The following is an 18546-nucleotide window of genomic DNA, read 5'->3' as shown; positions in this document are numbered from 1 at the left end:
AATCTAAATACTGAATCTCTGAAGATCTTAATGAATTTTCCAATTTCTTAAACTTTAGTCCAGCTACAAGCAGTTTTCTGTCTTTTTTTTTTTTTTAAGATTTAGTTATTTATGCATACCAGGGGTGGGGGTGAGAGGATTCTCTAGAGACAGAGTGGGCTGCAGAACAGGCAGATCTACTGAAATACACTGCTGAGGGGAGCAGTGGGTGAGACAGGAGAGGTCTGTTGTGCCATGTGGGTCACCTCCCTGACTGGCTGGGGAATTGAACTCATGCTACAGTGGCTGACAATATCTTGATAGCGCTCTCTTTAACCCCTGCACCACCAGGGAGGCCCCAGTTTTCTTTTTGATGGTGATAGTCCTATTACCATCCTTTTTTGTCTCAAAGTATTGCTTTAATAGATTCTCACAGCTTGAGGTTTTAGATGTGGGGCCCTTTTCTATGGAAGTAACTTCTAGGTAGTAATGAAAATCATTGGTAATTCTTAGATTCATTGCTCAAAAATTGCAAGAGACATTGTAAACTGGATCTGATGTAATGACAGTTGCAGCCTCAAAAAGAGAATTTGAGTTTTTTGAAATTTATGCCACAGACTGACATCTACTCAAATCACTATTAAGGTCAACCCTTCATTAAGACTTGCCTGTTTTCACCAGTTTTCTCTTATTGTTATAATTACAACTAGAACATAATGTTTACTAAATTTTTTTTCTCCTTGAGGAGGAAAATTCATGTTCAGTTCTCTATCAAAGGACTTGTTTTTTACTCTCTTTGGGTTCAAATGCATCTTTGGTCTCAATGTCACTAATCGTTAGGGAAATACACACAATGAGATACATAATAATTGCCCATCATCAAAAAGAAGCAAAGGGTAGAGACAAGGAGAATTTGAAGAAATATAGTCAAAAGGTGCAAACTTCTAGTTATAATAAATATACAACATGATGACCAAGCTGACACTGCCATTTGATAAAAAGGAACGTTGTTAAGAGTAAATCCTAAGACTTTATCACAAGGAGGACTTTTTTTCTCTTTTTGTTGTATCTATATGAGAAAATGGATGTTTGCTGGACCTACAGTGGTAATCATTTCACAATATGTGTAAATCAGATCATGCTGTATGCCGTAAACTTAGACAGCGATATATGTCAGTTGTTTCTCGACTGAAAGTTGGGCGGTTATGTCTTTGGTTCCTCAGGAAGCTCTTCGTGTAGTGAAGATTTTGCAGAACCTCGATCCACCATTTAGCATTGATGGAAAGATGGTAGCTGTAAATCTGGCTACTGGAAAACGAAGGTAAGCCAAAGAGGTGGGGTTCTCTTATGCTGCGCCACTCAAGATTTTGATAACAAACTCCTGTTCCTGGCTAGAGAGATAGTGACAGTGTGGGTTGTATGTGTTTTATTTTTCTGAAACTTGCCTTATTCTGAATCTAGATTCTACCCCCTCAATACCCCACAAATTAGTACTTTAGTCCTATTAATAATACTTCAGTCCTCTCTCTCTTGACTGCCCAGTATGTTTGGGTCCCAGATAATAGTATGATCTTGGATATAGAGAAAACCCTTGATAGATCCTTGCCATTCAAAATCCTAAGGAAATGCTGTCTTGATTTCCCACTCCCCTATCCTTATTCATGACACTATAGCACTAGGAAGTCAAATTGCTCTTTATTCCCAGTTGCTGCATCAGAGAGAAGGCTGACAGGGCTTATAGCAGATATTACTCCAGCATCCTCAACTCAGTTGCTGTTTTGCTCTAGCAGATGGCTTTGCAGGAGTGCCACTGCTGCAGTGCCACCCTCAAGAGTCACACCACCATTTGCTGTCTGAATTGGTTCCTTTCCCTGCATATTAAGGGGAAGACAGTTTCTTGGCAAATCTGTAGGGCTAGGCACTCCTCAAGTGGCTCTTGGTAGCAGTCTCATGACATATTTTATTGTTTGTTGCAGAAATGATTCTGGGGACCATACTGACCACATGCACTACTATCAGGTAGGCTTCAGCAGATGGGGAATGCTCAATTAAAATTCTTACTGAATTGAGGGTCTTGATCTTAACTGAAAGAGTGAACTTGAATTCTACAATGGGTGACTGTGAAGGTTAATGACTATCAGAAGTTCCATAATTTTAACTTACCTTTCTATGATAGGGTAAAAAATATTTCCGAGATAGGAGGGGAGGTAGCAGAAATTCAGACTGGTCTTCAGATACAAATCGACAAGGACAACAGTGTAAGTGACCTTTGTTTAATTTCTGTTGTACTTTTTGGCTGGACTGCTCATTATTTGCAATCTTTGTGGTCACACAATTGGCAAGAGATGCCACTGACTCAGGGTGCTCTTTCAGAGAGAGCAGATCTCACAGGTTCTGCACCTGTTGAGGTTGAGCAGCCTCATTCTTGTGTTGTTCCTGATGAGTCTCCAGCAAGAGCTTCATTGGACGGGGACTAACATTGCTCTGGTTTTATTCACTCTAGCATCATCCGACTGCTACATATATGATTCTGCTACTGGCTACTATTATGACCCCTTAGCAGGAACTTACTATGACCCCAATACTCAGGTGAGTTTTAGACTTTATTTACATTTTTAATGATTCTTTTGAGAAAGGTGCCTGTGCTTTGCTACTTTGAAGATTTTATTCCCTGCATTTCGAGGCTGCTCATTACATGAAAAATGCAAAAGTTTAAATATGTGGAAACTGAGTGTTTCTCCACACAGGCAGCTGCTTTAACCCTTGTACTATCTCTACCTCATGTTTAGCTTAGTGTTTTAAAAAATCCAGCTTTTATGTTGAGTTGTATTTATTCAGATGGATTTTAGAGATGATGACCTTTATGTTAACTGGTGCCTGTAATGAAAATCAGTGCCTTGTGGCATTACAGGTAAGAACAGTGCTACTATTGGAAAGGTCAACATTGAGTTGGTCTGGATGTGTCACCAAAGTGGGTCTTGAGATGTGTTCTAAATAGACATTTGATGTGGTCTTCATAGACCTGTGAGTGAAAGAGATCTTTTTCCCAGAAGTGAATTGTGCTTCTGAGATCTGAAACTACTGGGAAAGTGAAACATCCTGTAGACTTAATTGTTTCCAACTGTGTTGCAGCAAGAAGTCTATGTGCCCCAGGACCCTGGGTCACCTGAGGAAGAAGAAATCAAGGAAAAGAAACCTACCAGTCAAGGAAAGTCAAGTAGCAAGAAGGAGATGTCTAAAAGAGATGGCAAGGAGAAGAAAGACAGAGGAGTGACAAGGGTAAAAGAACTTGAGAATCTGTTCACTTTTTACCCTATAATTATAAGTTAAAGTGAAGAGTCATAGAGGAGATCTAGGTTTCTTACCTCTTACACCCCATGGTAACTCTCTTTCACAGATGGAAAAGCTTGGGTGTTAAAATGATGACCCCACTTAAACCCCAGCACTTCAGCTCCACACAATCCCACTTTCCTCAGGTCCCTTGAGTGCTTGAGTCTGTGTGCACAATTCTGTAGGTGTAATTGTAGCATTCTTTACTCTTTAATTATTATTTCAATGCCTGAGTTGAAGAAATTCACAGTAAAATGGTTTTTCCTTTATTATCTGCCTCCTCTTTCTAATCTTATACTATCAACATATGCAGCATTTAGCATTTTATTTCTCCTTTTTAAATTCCTGGGGACACATTTTCTTTTTCTTTTCTTTTTTTTTAAAGATTTATTTATTTATGTATACAAGAGCTGGGGTACAGGCCAGAGATGCAGGGGGTGAGAGGACTCACCAGAGGGGAGTTCTGGGGAACAGAACTTGCGGATTGACTGAAATACACTGCTGAGGGGAGCAGCGGGCCAAACAGGAGAGGTCTGCTACGCCAAGTGGGTTGCTCCCTGGCCGGCCGGGGATCAAACTCGTATTGCAGAGGCTGTGGATTGCTTCGTAGTGCGGTGCATGACGCCTTGTGCCACCAGGGACGCCCTCTTCTTTCTTTTACATTTAAAAGGACAGGTTTATTAGGAAAAGGAGAAAAGGAGAGGCACCTGCATTCTCACAGGTGGGCAGGAGAGCTGCTACTCCTGTTTTGCAAAAGAAAAAAAGGTTTGTAAAAAGAAACACCTGCGTAGTCACAAGCAGGCAGGAGACCTGCAGGATACATTTTGAAGACAAAGATGATGAACATTTTTATATCTCCTGACATAAAATCAGACTATTTTCCAAAGAATTGTATTAACTCTGACACTAGTTACACATTAGTGGAAATGGATGGATTTGTTTGTGATTCATTTCATAATTTGTCTCCCCCATCCCTTTGTTATACTAGATGTTTAGAGATACAGAGAGAAAGAGTGTGTCTGAGAACTCAGACTTCAGAGTCATACTGGCTTAATATTTGAATTCTATTTTTACCACTTATTCTTTCTAACCATTTTCCTGTCATTTGTAAATAAGAATATTAATTCCTATTTGGAGGATTGTAGTTTAAGATTGAATGAGATAATGCAAATAAATGCTTCATCTGGTACCTAACTATTGAAATCATTAAAACTACATTGCAGATATTTCACAAATTAGAAGAGTTACGGGGGACTCTCTGGTGGCACAAGGGGTTAAGCGCTGCACTGTGAAGCAACCCACAACCTCTGTAGCACAAGTTCGATCCCCGCCTGCCAGGCAGCAACCCACATAGTGAGGCAGACCTCACTTGCCTCACCCGCTGCTCCTCTCAGTAGTGTATTTCAGTCAATCTGCCTATTCTGTTCCTCACTGTCTCTGGTGAATCCTCTCACCCCCTTCATCTCTAGCCTGTACCCCAGTTCTTGCATGCATAAATAAATATTTTTTTAAAATTAGGAGAGTTGGAAAATCAGACTAATTTCAACAGGTTTAACTCTTTTTTTTTTTAAGATTTTATTTATTTATGCATACAAGAACTGGGTGTAGGCCAGAGGTGTAGGGTGGATGAGAAGACTCACCAGAGACAGAGTGGGGAGCAGAACCGGCGGATTGACTGAAGTACACTGCTGAGGGAGCAGTGGGCGAGACAGGAGAGGTCTGCTGCACCAGGGATTGAACTTAAGCTGCAGTAGTTGGAGATAGCTTCATAGTGCTGACACTTAACCTCTTGCGCCACCAGGGAGGCCCCTCAACAGGTTTAACTCTTAATCTAACTTATGTGTGTCATATAAGAATTCCTTGCATTTGATCAGTTTCAGGAAAGTACCAGTGAGGAGACAGCTGCCCCAGAGGATGTCTTTAAGAAGCCCTTGCCTCCCACCATGAAGAAGGAAGAGAGTCCTCCACCAGTAAGACTAAGCTGATGCCTGGGACTAGGGCTGGGTCTGGTTCCAAATGGGAAAGGAAGTTCAGAGACTGATCCCTCTTTGGTGTTAGTCCTTTAACTCTTTGTGTCTCACAAAAAAGAGTTCTTCTTGAATATAATCACGAGGGGAATTGTCCTGTTTGCTAAATAGGGATATTACTGGAAAAATCAGGCATTTTAACTTTACTGTCCTCTTTTCCACTATACCCCCGACCAGCCCAGGGATTGCCTGGCCCTTTTTAAGTTAACAGCCTTGGTCTTGTTAATTCTGTTCTAAATGACTATTGAGACCCATTTACTGGCCCTGATGTTTCCAACCTTTTGGCATTGCATAAAAATCTCTTAGATGAGGAGTTCATGCATGGTCATTTTTATAGTTTTCCTGCTTCGCCAGAGTGATCAAGGTATTATAACATTGAATATACATTTTCAGATGCGGTAATGTGATCCTGTTGATTGTGGCTGAATATAAATATATGTATTTATATATTATATATAATATATATCACAATCACAATAAGGACCTTGGTTTTTTTTTGTTTGTTTGTTTCTTCAGAGGCCAGGGACCACATGCATCATTATTTAACAGTCACTTTGCCTGCTCCACATTATTATTTCAGTTTGTTTTATCATCTATCCTAATCATGCCTTTGCCTTTTACTCAGAAGTTGGCTATGTTTACCTGAATGTTTATCCTTGTCTTACTTTTAGTCCACCTCCTAAATCCCTTTTGGGTAGGGGTCACTATAACCTTCATGGGCTTTATCTTTCCTTTACTCTGGGTTATAGTGACCTGGAGGTGGTTGTTATTTCTTCCTCTTTATAACTTGTGATTTTTTAACTCTCTCTATATTCTATATAAGTTCCCCTTTTTCTTCCTTTTTTTCACCATTCTGTTGATAGTCACTTCTAAAGGAAACTTTCTGGTTATCTTAATGAGCAGGAAGCAAAGTCAAGCTTAAGTTTTGTTTCCATTTGGGAATGAGTAATGTGGCCAGTGAGCCTATTCTGAGCCCATGTCGTTATTCTTACTAAAAGAGAAGAAATGAGATGCCCCATATCAAAATATCCAGGAAACAGACCCCAAAGTATAGGTTGAGTTTATTGTTATCCCTGGCCTTCTTCTTCCAGCCTAAGGTGGTAAACCCACTAATTGGCCTCCTGGGTGAATATGGAGGAGACAGTGACTATGAGGAAGACGAGGAGGAAGAGCAGACCCCTCCTCCGCAACCACGCACAACACAGCCGCAACAGCGAGAGGAACTCGCCAAGAAGGAGAATGAAGAAGACAAACTCACTGACTGGAATAAACTGGCATGTCTACTCTGCAGAAGACAGTTTCCCAACAAAGAAGTTCTGATCAAACACCAGCAGCTCTCAGACCTGCACAAGGTACTAGGGGAAGGGACTCTGACCTTTGAAAATTTACTCTCACCATCAAATGAGCATTACAGGGATAAAGAAACTCATGCTGACCTTCCTCAGTCTATATCATCCCCAGTTCCTGTAATTAAGTCATTCTAATTCAATAATGTATTGCTCCTCCACCTTTGTTCATTACCTGCTCTGCATTAAGGCTATGTCCATCTTCAAAAAAATCAGTGTGTAAACCCAAGGGAAACAGCATAGTGGTGACTGGAGCATCAAACACAGCATCTGTGCTGAAAACAGAAAGGGTTATGGAATAAAAACTCACTTGCTGGGTTTCTCATCTTAGCTCTGCCATTAACCTAACAAACAATTAGAGTTCAATTAAGCCCTTTCTCTTCTTTGATACTTAATGGCTGGGTAGACCTCGTTTCATCTAGTTCTAGCAGTGTGCATCTTTCCCCAGCGGTGGGTCACATTCTTCCATCTTGTGAGTTACTGCTATAAGCCATGACGCAAAAGCTATTCTTGGGTGTTAAACTGACATACATTGGTCCTCCCCTGCAGTCTTCCATTTATACATACTGACCAAGGAGCCAAATTCTGGACAAACAAAGCCCCTAGATGGAATCATGTTCTTAGATTAGAATAATTTCACACTCCTTCTCTAGCAGGTGTTGACAGAACAGGTGAGAAGGTTGGATATGGACTTTCAATTTAGAACCCAAATTCGTAGCAAAAAGCTGGGAAGCTCTGCTTTTGGTAATAGACACACCTCTTTTCTCAGCTGCCTCTGTGGTGGCTTCTAGGATCTGAGAAGCTCTTCCTGACAATCCTTAAAATAGACTATCTCCCAAGTGCCTTAGACCTTTTGGAATTCTGAGCCACCAGATTTACACACATAAATTTCAGCTCTTGATAGCCGTGACCACTTGTGTCTTTTGCACCTGTACCCACTGACTACATGAGGCCTCATACCCAGGTACCCATGCTGGCCACTACCCAGCCACCCAACATCACCCTGTGCCCCATGGGGGCCCAGACAAAGCTAGGGCTATACAGCTGTGCCACCAGTATGGTGCCCCCTTTGATGTTGGAGGGAATCAAGGACTGTGTTCTTTACGCCTTAAAACTGTAAGATTGACCCAGAAAAATTCTCAATAAATTCCCATTTTATGAAAGATCTGGGCTTAGAGGATTTGAACCAAGTGGCAATTATGGCCTTGGAGAATGAATTTGGGTTTGAAATTCCTAATACAGATGTGGAAAATTTAATGTGTCTACAAGAAATTGCAGAGAAGATGAATGTATGTGAATAAAACATCAGGCCCCCTTTCTTCACTGAAAGAAAACTCAAGACACTGGCAAGTGTCTCAGAGTAAGCACATGTTTTGATGTCATCGCTGACTTTAACACAGTAATTCTGTTTTTGACTTGTATTTAAATTGTCTAGATGTTTTTGCTCTTTGAAAACAAATCTGTAAAACAAACAAAAAAAAAAGAAAAGAAATTCAGCCCTCTGGTGAAAAGGAATATTAAAGGGATAAAAAGTAGTTTTCGGGAAAGAGGAGCCAGAGGTCTGGTGAATCTACAAACTAAACTGACGCTAGGACAATAGAAAGTAGGCTGTACCAAATTTTATTTCCTTATAGTGATCTAGTGCAAAGGTCCCCTCTCCATTTAAGAGCTGTTCTGGACACCTTAAGTTTCTTAAAAATGCCTGAGGGCAGTGTGTAGTGGAGCCATGCCTGAGGCTTATGGGGCCTATAAGGAGCATGGGATCCTCAGAGCAGTCTGTTCTTTTGGGACCTTGGGGTCCTTTTTCATATTTCTCTGGGAACTTGAAAGAGTGATCGTGTCTGAGGAGGGTGGGGGGCAGTAAGCAGCATATGTAGGCATTTTGTTTTCTTTACTGGTGTGTTTAGATTTCCCTCTCCCATATTTTTTACCTAGATAGAGATGTAAGCCAGATTTCTGTATTATGCATTTTTAGAGAAAAGTAGAATAAGGTTCCCTGTTGTGCCACACATCTCATCTGTGTGATAAGCTGTCATTCAAACCTGGGGCCCATTAATGAACCTTATGCAAGATAGGTTAGGGGCTGTTGACAGAATACATGATCATTTAGGAGACTTGGTTGGTGAAAGGAACTATAGTCTTAAAGCAGCAATTGGGAAGCATTGGAGGCATTTCCAGGGCCACATTTTCTAGGTCTACACTCATAGAGCGCCTCTCTTCTCAGCAAAACCTGGAAATCCATCGGAAGATAAAACAGTCTGAGCAGGAGCTAGCCTATCTGGAGAGGAGAGAACGGGAGGTAAGCCTGGTGATGTTACTTCCTGACCCCAACTCTTCTTGCTTTCTGGTGTAGAATTTGTAGGATATGCTGATTTTCTTAGAGGTAGGCAGAGAACAGACCCTAAAAGATGGTGTACACATTCCTCAAAATGTATCAAACTGAGTACATTTTATAAATTGTACCTCTATGAAGTTGATTTTATTTTTAAACATAGTTAAGGTCTCTAAGTATGTCAAATAGCACTTCTTTTTCCTGCCGAGCTTTAAAAATATATGGTGGGGTAGTGAATAGGACTGCTGAAATAATGTCTTTTACTAAGTAACTACATAGACTTAACAGTTAGTCAAACCTCACCTATTTAGTCACAGCATCACTGGTCTCTGGTAGATCTTGTGTGATGAGACCTACCTGAAGGAACTTACTTTTGGAGGCTTGTTAGAGAGCACTTCTGCAGAGTAGGAAGAGACAGCTAAGCCAAGTATTTGAGCTTAATCTATCCCAAATTATACCAATCAGAAAAGCCACTGCTTTCTAAGAAGGGTGTGAAGGAACTGGCAATTCCAGGAGTTACAAGTTCAACTCCCTTTGTGTCAAAAGAAATGTCAGGAAAAAAGTGAAACTTTCCCCACTCTCTATCCCTTCTGATGGAAATCTCGGATCTGTTTTTCTCCTTACCTACAGGGAAGGTTTAAAGAAAGAGGAAATGATCGCAGGGAAAAGCTCCAATCCTTTGATTCTCCAGAAAGGAAACGAAGTAAATACTCTAGGGAAACAGACAGGTAAGCCAGGAGTTCTACATGTTTAGACCTCAAAGCCTAAGAGTAAAACATCTACTCCTACTGTGTTACTGTTTTCTCTCTTAGAGAAGTGAGGTTATTGAAAGCAGGTTCTGTCTAAACTCCTTGTATATGGGGTTTAACCCAGCATTCTGACCACTTTTCTTTAGAGAGGGAATATATGTTTGAATGGAAGACTGGCAGGCTGCTTCAGCTGCTCAAAACCAGAACTACTACAGCCATGGCTGGAAACCCTTTCTCTCATTAGTGCTACTGTATCTCCTTATGGGCCTGATAAGATTGTCTCACTCTTGGGCTTTTTTCTCTAGGAAAATCTCCATTCTTACAGTAGATGCTAAATCAGTGTCCAGCTGCTGATAGAAATATGTGATTCTAGCTTCCTGTCCTTATTTCCAGTCAGGTAGTTCCCAGGTTATGAGCCCAGAGTTACATAGAATTTGTTGACAATCTAGTGTTCCAGGTACTGTACTAAATACAAAGGAAAATCAGCAGCCGCCCTGGTAGCCTAGGGGTTAATTGAGAGCACTGTCACTGCTATCACCTGAGTTCGATCCCTGGGGAGCTAACCCTCATGTGGGTCAGGAGGCCTCTTCTGTCTCACCTGCTCCTCCCCTCAGCAGTGTATTTCAGTAGATCCGCCTTCTCTGCTCCCCACTCTATCTCTGATGAATCCTCTCACTCTCCTGCACCACTGGCCTACACCTCAGTTCTTCTGTACAAAACAAACAAAAAAGGAAAATCAGATAGACAAGAAATACATTATCCTGTACTGTCTGAACAAGGAAATAAGGAAAGCTTAGGTAATACCATGTCTCATAGGGCAGACACAGAAGTCAGGTGGAGGAGGGGAGGACATTTCAGTTGGAGGGAGCTACACACACCATGGGTGAAATAGGTAATAATGCACTTGAAAAGTTGTAAGTAGCTCTGTGGGGCTGATATGGGGCTTTGCTGTTGAGTGATAGGAGATGAGAGTGGCTTAACTGACAGAAGCCGGTTCCATGCGGACGAAGACTTTGTCTCAGGGCAGTGTGCGGTATGAAACAATTTTTGTTTTTTTAAAGATTTATTTATTTATGCATACAAGAACTGAGGAATAGGCCACAAGTGCGGGGGGTAAGCGGATTCACCAGAGACAGACTGGGGAGCAGAAAAGGCAGATCTACTGAGATACACTGCTGAGGGGAGCAGCAGGTGAGACAGGAGAGGTCTGCTGCACCATGTGGGTCTGGCTGGCCAGGGTTCAAACTCGTGCTGGCCATAGCTTGATAGTGCTGTCTTTAACCCCTGGGCCACCAGGGAGGCCCGGTTATGAAACAGTTTTAAGCAAAGTATTGATCTAGTGAGTCTTGAGCAAGTCTTTATATTGGTATATAAAAGAACCAAGAGCTAGGGAAAATTGTGCCTATAGGGAAAGGGGAGGTGACTGATGTAGAAAGGTCCCTGGGGGGCTAGATGGGTTCTGGAACTCTGATGTTCTAACTTAACTTGCTCATAGTCTACAATAAGAGCTTATTTTTTTAACCTTGGCCTGCTAATTTTTTTTAAGATTTATTTATATTTATTTATGCATATAATTACTGGGTGTAGGTCAGAGGTGTGGGAGGTGAGAGTGTTCACCAGAGACAGTGGGGAGCACAACAGGCGGAATGACTGAAATACACTGCTGAGGGGACCAGCGGGTGAGACAGCAGAGATTTGCTACACCATGTGGGTAGCTCTCTGGCCAGGGATCAAACTCATGCCGCAGTAGCTGGTGATAGCTTGATAGCGTTGAGACTTTAACCCCTGTGCCATCAAGGAGGCCTGCGAGATAATTTTGTGTGTGTGTGTGTGTGTGTGTGTGTGTATAACTGAAAAAGAAGTCCATGAAAAATACTACCTTGCTGTGTGAAATAAACTGTGATATTTTTGTTCTGTTACTAGTTTTTTAAGAAATACTAAGGTGGAACTACTTAATCACTATAATTTCCAATTGGATATCATTCTTTGTAATTTTAAATATTCTGGATTAGGACAAAAGTGAAAGAGTCACCTAGGAAATCACCTTAGCCCTAAGTCATTTGGGCAGAGTGCAGAAAGAGATTTTTCTCTTCACCACACATTTTACTGACTCTCATCCTTCCTAATTCTAATTTTCCTGCTCCTTTTTCTGTGTAATAAAAGACATTCTGTAGGCTTTGGCTCTCGGTATTCCTTTATTCTGACCGTTTCAATCTCTTGATTGTCTAAGGTACCACTTTAGCTACCACTAACAGGCTAACAAGTCCTGTGACTCCATTCCAAGTCATTTTTGTTTTCTGAATTCTATTCTTTTTTTTTTGTGTGTGGGACCCTCACTGGTGGCCGGGGATCAAACTGGCACTGCAGAGACTGCGGGCAGCCTCGCAACCCAGCGCTCAACCACTGCGCCATCAGGGGAGGCCCTGATTTCTGAATTCTAAATCACTATTTCCAAAAAAAAAAAAAAAAAAATCACTATTTCCATTTACCTCCTGGGCATGTCTGCTTGGACACCTCTCAAGTCCCTCACACTAATTATTATTATATTCCATATTTTACTCCCATCCAGTCCTGCAAAATCTAGTGTATTCCTATTTCAGAGTAGTAGCATCATAGCATCACTGCCTCCTTGGTCTCACCCAGCCTTACTTCTTTATATCCTATGTCCAGTTAGTGACCACATCCTTCATTAAACCTTGCCTCATTCCAGTTCATCACTGACCTGGAATCCTTATTCTCAATCTTTGCTCTTTGGTCTTCAGTCAATCCTCTACCCCACCACTAATATATCCTTTGCTGTAAGGCATGACCCAGACTTTCAATGTGATCCCAAGCAACTTTTTGTCAATTCCTATCACACGCTCCTGGAAAAATTACACTCTTGCACTTCTCCTTGCTTATGTCCTTTTCTCCCTTGCTTTTTCAAAACCTCCTCATCTGTCAAGAACCAGTTCAGACTCACCCTCTTATTGGAATTCCTGTCATTTTGGTGACACCCCTCAAGGCTTTGTGTTCTCCCTGCTTGGTTTCTGTAGCAGACATCTACTGTTGCCACCTCTAGGACTGAGCCCTTCACTGTGCTATAAGATCCATTGACATGTTCTTTCTTACATGCTTTCCCATGAGTACGATCAGATCTTGGTCATCTCTATCCCCAGGACAAAGCCTATTGTGTAGATAGCAAGCACTCAGAAATTCTATAATACATGTAAGAGGAGGAAAATCTGAATTGAGGTATTTAGCTCACAAATTGGTCTCTCTGAAGGTCATGGTTTCTAAGTATGTCTGCTTACTTTGCAGTGATCATAAACCTGTTGGTAAAGAAGGTATCGACAATAGTGGAAAAGGAAGCTGTGTCCAACAGACCCCTGGCTGGAGGAAAGGGGCAGGCCTTGGATATGGCCATCCAGGATTGGCTTCAGCAGAAGAGGTAAAATGGTTTCTATCTTGCTGGGGTGGAGCGAACCTAGAGTATATGCAACTTTCTGTCATTCTGTGGCCCAGAGCTGTAGCTGGACTTTCTTTTAGCTGGACTTTCTTCACTCCTGGCAGAGGACATGAGAGCTGAGGAGCCTGTTCATCTTGATTACTGGTTATAGCTAGGCATGTTGGGCCCTTTGCAGTTTGGTTGGCAGTGGGAAGGGAGCAGAGAAGCTGGAATGGGGCTCATCTTACTCTGAGTAAGAGGTGAGGCATTGTGGAAATCAGGCAGTTTGAAATTGAAGAGTCATTTGGTGAAAAGAACTAAGGAACCAGCAATGAAAGGTACAGTTGAGAGGGACTGTCATCAGAGGTCTGGGATGGCTAAAATTGAGGAATATGATGTTAGTACTGGTTCCCAGGAAGGGATTTCCCCTCATATTTCAGCAAAGGAAGAAGTGAAACGAGAGAGAGCAGTAAGAAGGAACATTGGGGCCTCCCCGGTGGCGCAGCAGTTGAGCGCTGGGTTGCGAAGCTGCTAGCAGCCTCTGCAGCGCCGGTTCAATCTCCGGCCGCTGGGCGAGAGTCCCACATGGCGCACAGACCTCTCCTGCCACCCGCTGCTCCCCTCAGCAGTGTATTTCGTCAGTCTGCCTGTTCTGTTCCCCACTCTGGCTCTAGTGAATTCTCTCACCCTCCCTCACTTCTGACTGGTCCCAGTGCTTATATAAATAAATAAATAAATCTTTAAAAAAAAAAAAAAAGAACATTGACCTTTTTATGTTGGTGTGGTCCCCCTCTAAAAATGACAACTAGGGCCTCCCTGGTGGTGCAAGGGGTTAAGACGCAACCTATGAAGCTGTCCGCAGTCACTGCAGCACAAGTTTTATCCTCGGCCAGGGAGCGACTCACAAGGCACTGCAGACCTCTCCTGTCTCGCCTGCTGCTCCCTTCAGCAGTGTACTTCATTAAGTCTGCCTGTTGTGTTCCCCACTCTCTCTCTGGTGAATCCTCTCACCCCCCACACCTCTAGCCTGTACTCCAGTTCTTGTATGAATATTTTTAAAAAAAATAAAATACAAACGACAACTAAAGAAAGATTAACTTCTCTCTTTCATACAGACTTCTCTGTTTCTATTGTTGAAGCCTTCATATTGAAATCACAATGTCACTTACTCTCCATATTTATCTTAGGTGATTGTTAATAATTAAACAGCCCAAAATATCCTCATCTTGCTCCTGAGGATGCAGAAAAGCTTTTAGTCAAAAATCACCCCTGACAGAGCCTCCCTGGTGACACGGGGTTAAGTGTCAGCACTATGAAGCTATTGCCAGCCACTGCAGAATGAGTTCGATCCCCAACCAGGAGCTAACCCACATGGCGCAGCAGACCTCTCCTGTCTCACCGACTGTTCCCCTCAACAGAGTGTTTCAGTTGATCTGCCTGTTCTGCTCCCCACTCTGTCTCCTGTGAATCCTCTCACCCCACACACATCTGGCCTACACCCCAGCTCTTGTATGCATAAATAAAATAAATAAATTAAATCTTAAAAAAAAAAAAAATCACCCCTGAGGTTAATTCATGAAGCCCACTTCATTGTCTTTGTTTTGCAGAATGAAGGCCGGATGAGGGGACCCAATGTGGGGGCTCCTGGAAGAACCAGCAAGAGACAGTCCAATGAGACTTACCGAGATGCTGTGCGAAGAGTCATGTTTGCTCGGTATAAAGAACTTGATTAAAGAATGGAGACATGTCCTACAGGACAGTCTCCTTCTTGTTTTGTTTGTCCATCTCTCTTTTTGTTTTGTTACTGTTCTTGCTGCTAGAACTTTTTTAAATAAACTTTTTTTCAATGTGATTTTTTGGTTGCTCAGTTTTTCTCCTGTAGATGGGTGGGGGGTTGGAGCAAGTGGTAGGGGGTACAGATTGCTGCCTTTGAAATTATGCTAAAATGGCAAGTGCTGGTGTGAGCCTTGTGACATTACTTACTGTCAGTGTGAGTGTATAAGTTGCAGCGACCTTTAAACTCTAGTTTGTATGAATGTTGTCAGGCTTTTATACTATTTTCCTAATCTAATTATTGAAAATAGCACCTCGTTTGTTTTCATTTCTTTGATAACTCCTAAGGCAAATATATTTCCATATTTTGGTTTGCTATTTATTAGGCATTCTAAAGTTCTCTTCTAACTTCCCCTTTATTTCAAGACAGGGAGTGTAACAGCTCTTTCTTTTTCTGAGTGCCTGCTGGGTACTCATTGCTTCATACATTGTGACCACCATCACAAGTTGACAGAGTAAAATTCCCACTCTTCCATAGCTATTCATCCCCTCTATAGCCAAAACTCTGCAGAGACCTAACTGTACTCACTCTTTCTTAATTCCCCATTGTATCACTCATAACATTTCACGGGATTTCCTCAACAGTGAAATGGGTTGTTTTTTTTTTAAGTATTTGTAGTTAAAAAGGATTACATACTAAGAACATACTAAGACACTTAAAAATAATTCCTCGAGGTAACCTTAACTGTACTAACAATTGCACTTAGATGTCTCAGGGAAATGAACTGTGTGTTTAGAAGAGCATGTTGATGGTGTAAAGGTGGGAGTTTGCAAACTTTTCTGTGAATAGCCAGAGAGTATTTTATAGGTTGGATGATCTCTGTTGCAAGTACTCATCTCTGTTGTTGTGAAAAAGCAGCCATTGACAAAACATAAGCAAGTGGTTGAGGCTGTGTTCCAGCCAAGTTTTATTCCAAAAACAGGTCACCAGCCAGAATTAGTGTTATAAAAGAGATCCCACAGAGCTTTCTACACCCTTCTATCATATAAGAATTCAGCCAGAGAAGGGCCTTCACTAGACCATGCTGGTACCTTAATTTTGGATTTTCCAGACTCTTGTCTGTAGTATTTTGTTATAGCAGCCCAAGATAGATTAGATAGATGATGGATGGATGGATGGATGGATGGATGGATGGATGGATGGATGGATGGATGGATGGATGGATAAAGAAAGTAAATTCCCCCTCTCCTAATCCAGATTTCTACTTTCATGTTTTTAGTTACCAAAAGAGCTTCCAGTACCAGTCATTTAATGCCCTTGATCTTGAAGGATAAGCCATGGTTAGAACATGTTTAAAGATGTTCTTCCAGGAAAAAAGATTTTCCAGCATATCTGAACAGCTGTTTTAGAGTCTTCTCACATTCACATAACCAGAAAGAGAGTAGTATAGTTGTAGTTTTCCACAACATATCTTCCTCTGCCTTGTCATGGTCTAATTTTTCAATCTGTATATGTGACCTGAAAGGTAAGTCCCACTAGAATATATAATGCTGGAGGGCAAATTATGCTAACTGAACATATAGGCAGATTTGTTAACCAGATTTGTTAACCAGAAAGAGAGTAGTATAGTTGTAGTTTTCCACAACATATCTTCCTCTGCCTTGTCATGGTCTAATTTTTCAATCTGTATATGTGACCTGAAAGGTAAGTCCCACTAGAATATATAATGCTGGAGGGCAAATTATGCTAACTGAACATATAGGCATACTGTCATCTCATTGACCAGTCAGGGTCCAAAATAATTCCAAACTATCCAGAGATCCCTATTTCTTTTCTAACATGTCACACTTTCCCTGTTTCTTTTCTAAAAAAAAAAAAAGGTCACACTTTCAGCTTTGGTAGTGTATTCGTTAATTCATTCAACAAATATTTATTGAGTGCATTCCTTGTACCAAGCACCAGTAGAAGTATTGGGGATATAGCGGTGAACTAAAAAGGTACAAGCCCTTCTGGAGCTTATATTGTAGAGGTTGAAGGTATAGACTCTGAAATGAAACTTACTAGTTCATATCCCAATTCCACCATTCTGTGACCCATTGTCTCTGTAAAACAAGCTCAGGGGCCTCCCTGGTGGTGCAGGGGTTAAGTCTCAGTGTTATCACAGCTGCGACCTGAGTTAGATCTCGCCAGAGAACTAACCCACATATGGCTCAGCAGACCTCTCCTGTCTTGCTTGCTGCTCCCCTTAGAAGTGTATTTCATTAGATCTGCCTGTTCTGCTCCCCACTGTCCCTGGTGAATCCTCTCACCCCCCATCCTCTCATACCTCTAGCCTACACCCCAGTTCTTCTATGCATAAGTAAAAAATCTTTTTTAAAAAATACAGTGACAATGGTTCTGACTAGGTGGAAAGCAATTGAGGTGGCTAAGAGTAGTCATATCCTAGGAGAATCTGAAGGCAGAGTCCACAGTTTACTGGAAAACTGGGTGCAAGGGAAAAAAGAAGTGGATGGTTCCAGAGTTTTTGTCTGGAGAAACTGGAAGCAGCAAGTTGCCATTTATGACCTGGGAAAGGTTGTGAAGGATTCGAGGTTGGGCATTTCATTGTGTTAACTTTGAGATGTTATTAAGTGTCCAAATAGTAACTGATAAATTAACTCTGGAAAATTACTTTCCTGAGCCTTTACCTTTATCTTAGACTAGAGAGTATCAATGATACTCTGAAACCTGCCTTCAATTGTCATGGGGCCTCCCTGGTGGTGCAAGGGTTAAGACGCAAACTATGAAGCAATCCGCAGCCACTGGGGCATGAGTTCTATCACTGGCCAGGGAGCTACCCACATGGTGCAGCAGACCTCTCCTGACTCGCCCGTTGCTCCCCTCAGCAGTGTACTTCTGTCAAGCTGCCTGTTCTGTTCCCCGCTCTGTCTCTGGTGAATCCTCTCACCCCCCACACCTCTGGCCTATACCCCAACTCTTGTATGCATAAATAAATCTTTTAAAAATAATTTTTATGAACCTCACCTTCTTCACCTGCAAAGTGGACTTAATAACCATCTCCTAGGGTAAGATGAAATAGATATTTGTTAAGCATTTAACCCAATAATCTAGCGTTCGACAAGCCAACAGAACCTGTTGGCTTGTTCTCTTAAAACTGGATTAAACGTGATGTTTTAGATTGTGTCAGTGAAAACAAACTGTACTCTCTAGAGCCCCGCAGCAAAGATTTACTGTACCTAATGAAAGTAAGAGCTCTACTCTGGGTCTGCAGAAGTCACAGTGGCAGCTCGGCGTTGGTTTTGTAGAAAGGGAAATACGCAGGAAATTAACACTGGGTGTGGTAAATGACAAGCTGCCCTGGCGACCACACTTCCCAGCAGCCCTCGCGCAGCCAAGCACCTTCGCGGATTGGACGCCTTCTCATGAGGCGGGTGGCGGGGGGGAGGGGATAGACCCGAGGTACTGTGGGTAGGAGACGGCCGGCGGCGAGGGCGCCATTTTGTGAGGCGGCCGTTCCCTGTTGAAGGTTCTGGGGCATAAAACCACTACTGCTGCTGCTTGGGTCCCTCCTGGGGGTAAGTG

General features: G+C 42.0%; 1 protein-coding gene across 2 annotated transcripts in view; it reads left to right on the top strand.

Annotated features, from left to right (window-relative positions):
* RBM6 (RNA binding motif protein 6) overlaps nucleotides 1-14923 on the top strand; it is a gene marked incomplete at both ends in the record, with an annotated part of 85722 nt that extends 70799 nt beyond the window's left edge. For both annotated transcript variants that reach the window (XM_084247981.1, XM_084247980.1), the window contains 11 exons: nucleotides 1203-1300; nucleotides 1956-1998; nucleotides 2156-2237; nucleotides 2483-2568; nucleotides 3112-3258; nucleotides 5184-5279; nucleotides 6428-6688; nucleotides 8907-8981; nucleotides 9645-9742; nucleotides 13064-13193; nucleotides 14798-14923. In XM_084247981.1, the coding sequence (XP_084104107.1) occupies nucleotides 1203-1300; nucleotides 1956-1998; nucleotides 2156-2237; nucleotides 2483-2568; nucleotides 3112-3258; nucleotides 5184-5279; nucleotides 6428-6688; nucleotides 8907-8981; nucleotides 9645-9742; nucleotides 13064-13193; nucleotides 14798-14923 (1242 nt within the window). The remainder of the gene's footprint in view (nucleotides 1-1202; nucleotides 1301-1955; nucleotides 1999-2155; nucleotides 2238-2482; nucleotides 2569-3111; nucleotides 3259-5183; nucleotides 5280-6427; nucleotides 6689-8906; nucleotides 8982-9644; nucleotides 9743-13063; nucleotides 13194-14797) is intronic.
* Nucleotides 14924-18546: the final 3623 nt, after the last annotated feature.

This window comes from Talpa europaea, assembly GCF_964194135.1.
Source record: "Talpa europaea genome assembly, chromosome: 11".
In the NCBI taxonomy this organism is placed as follows: Eukaryota; Metazoa; Chordata; class Mammalia; order Eulipotyphla; family Talpidae; genus Talpa; species Talpa europaea.
Note: the sequence above shows the minus strand (reverse complement) of the source record. Positions and strands in the feature narration are given on the sequence as shown.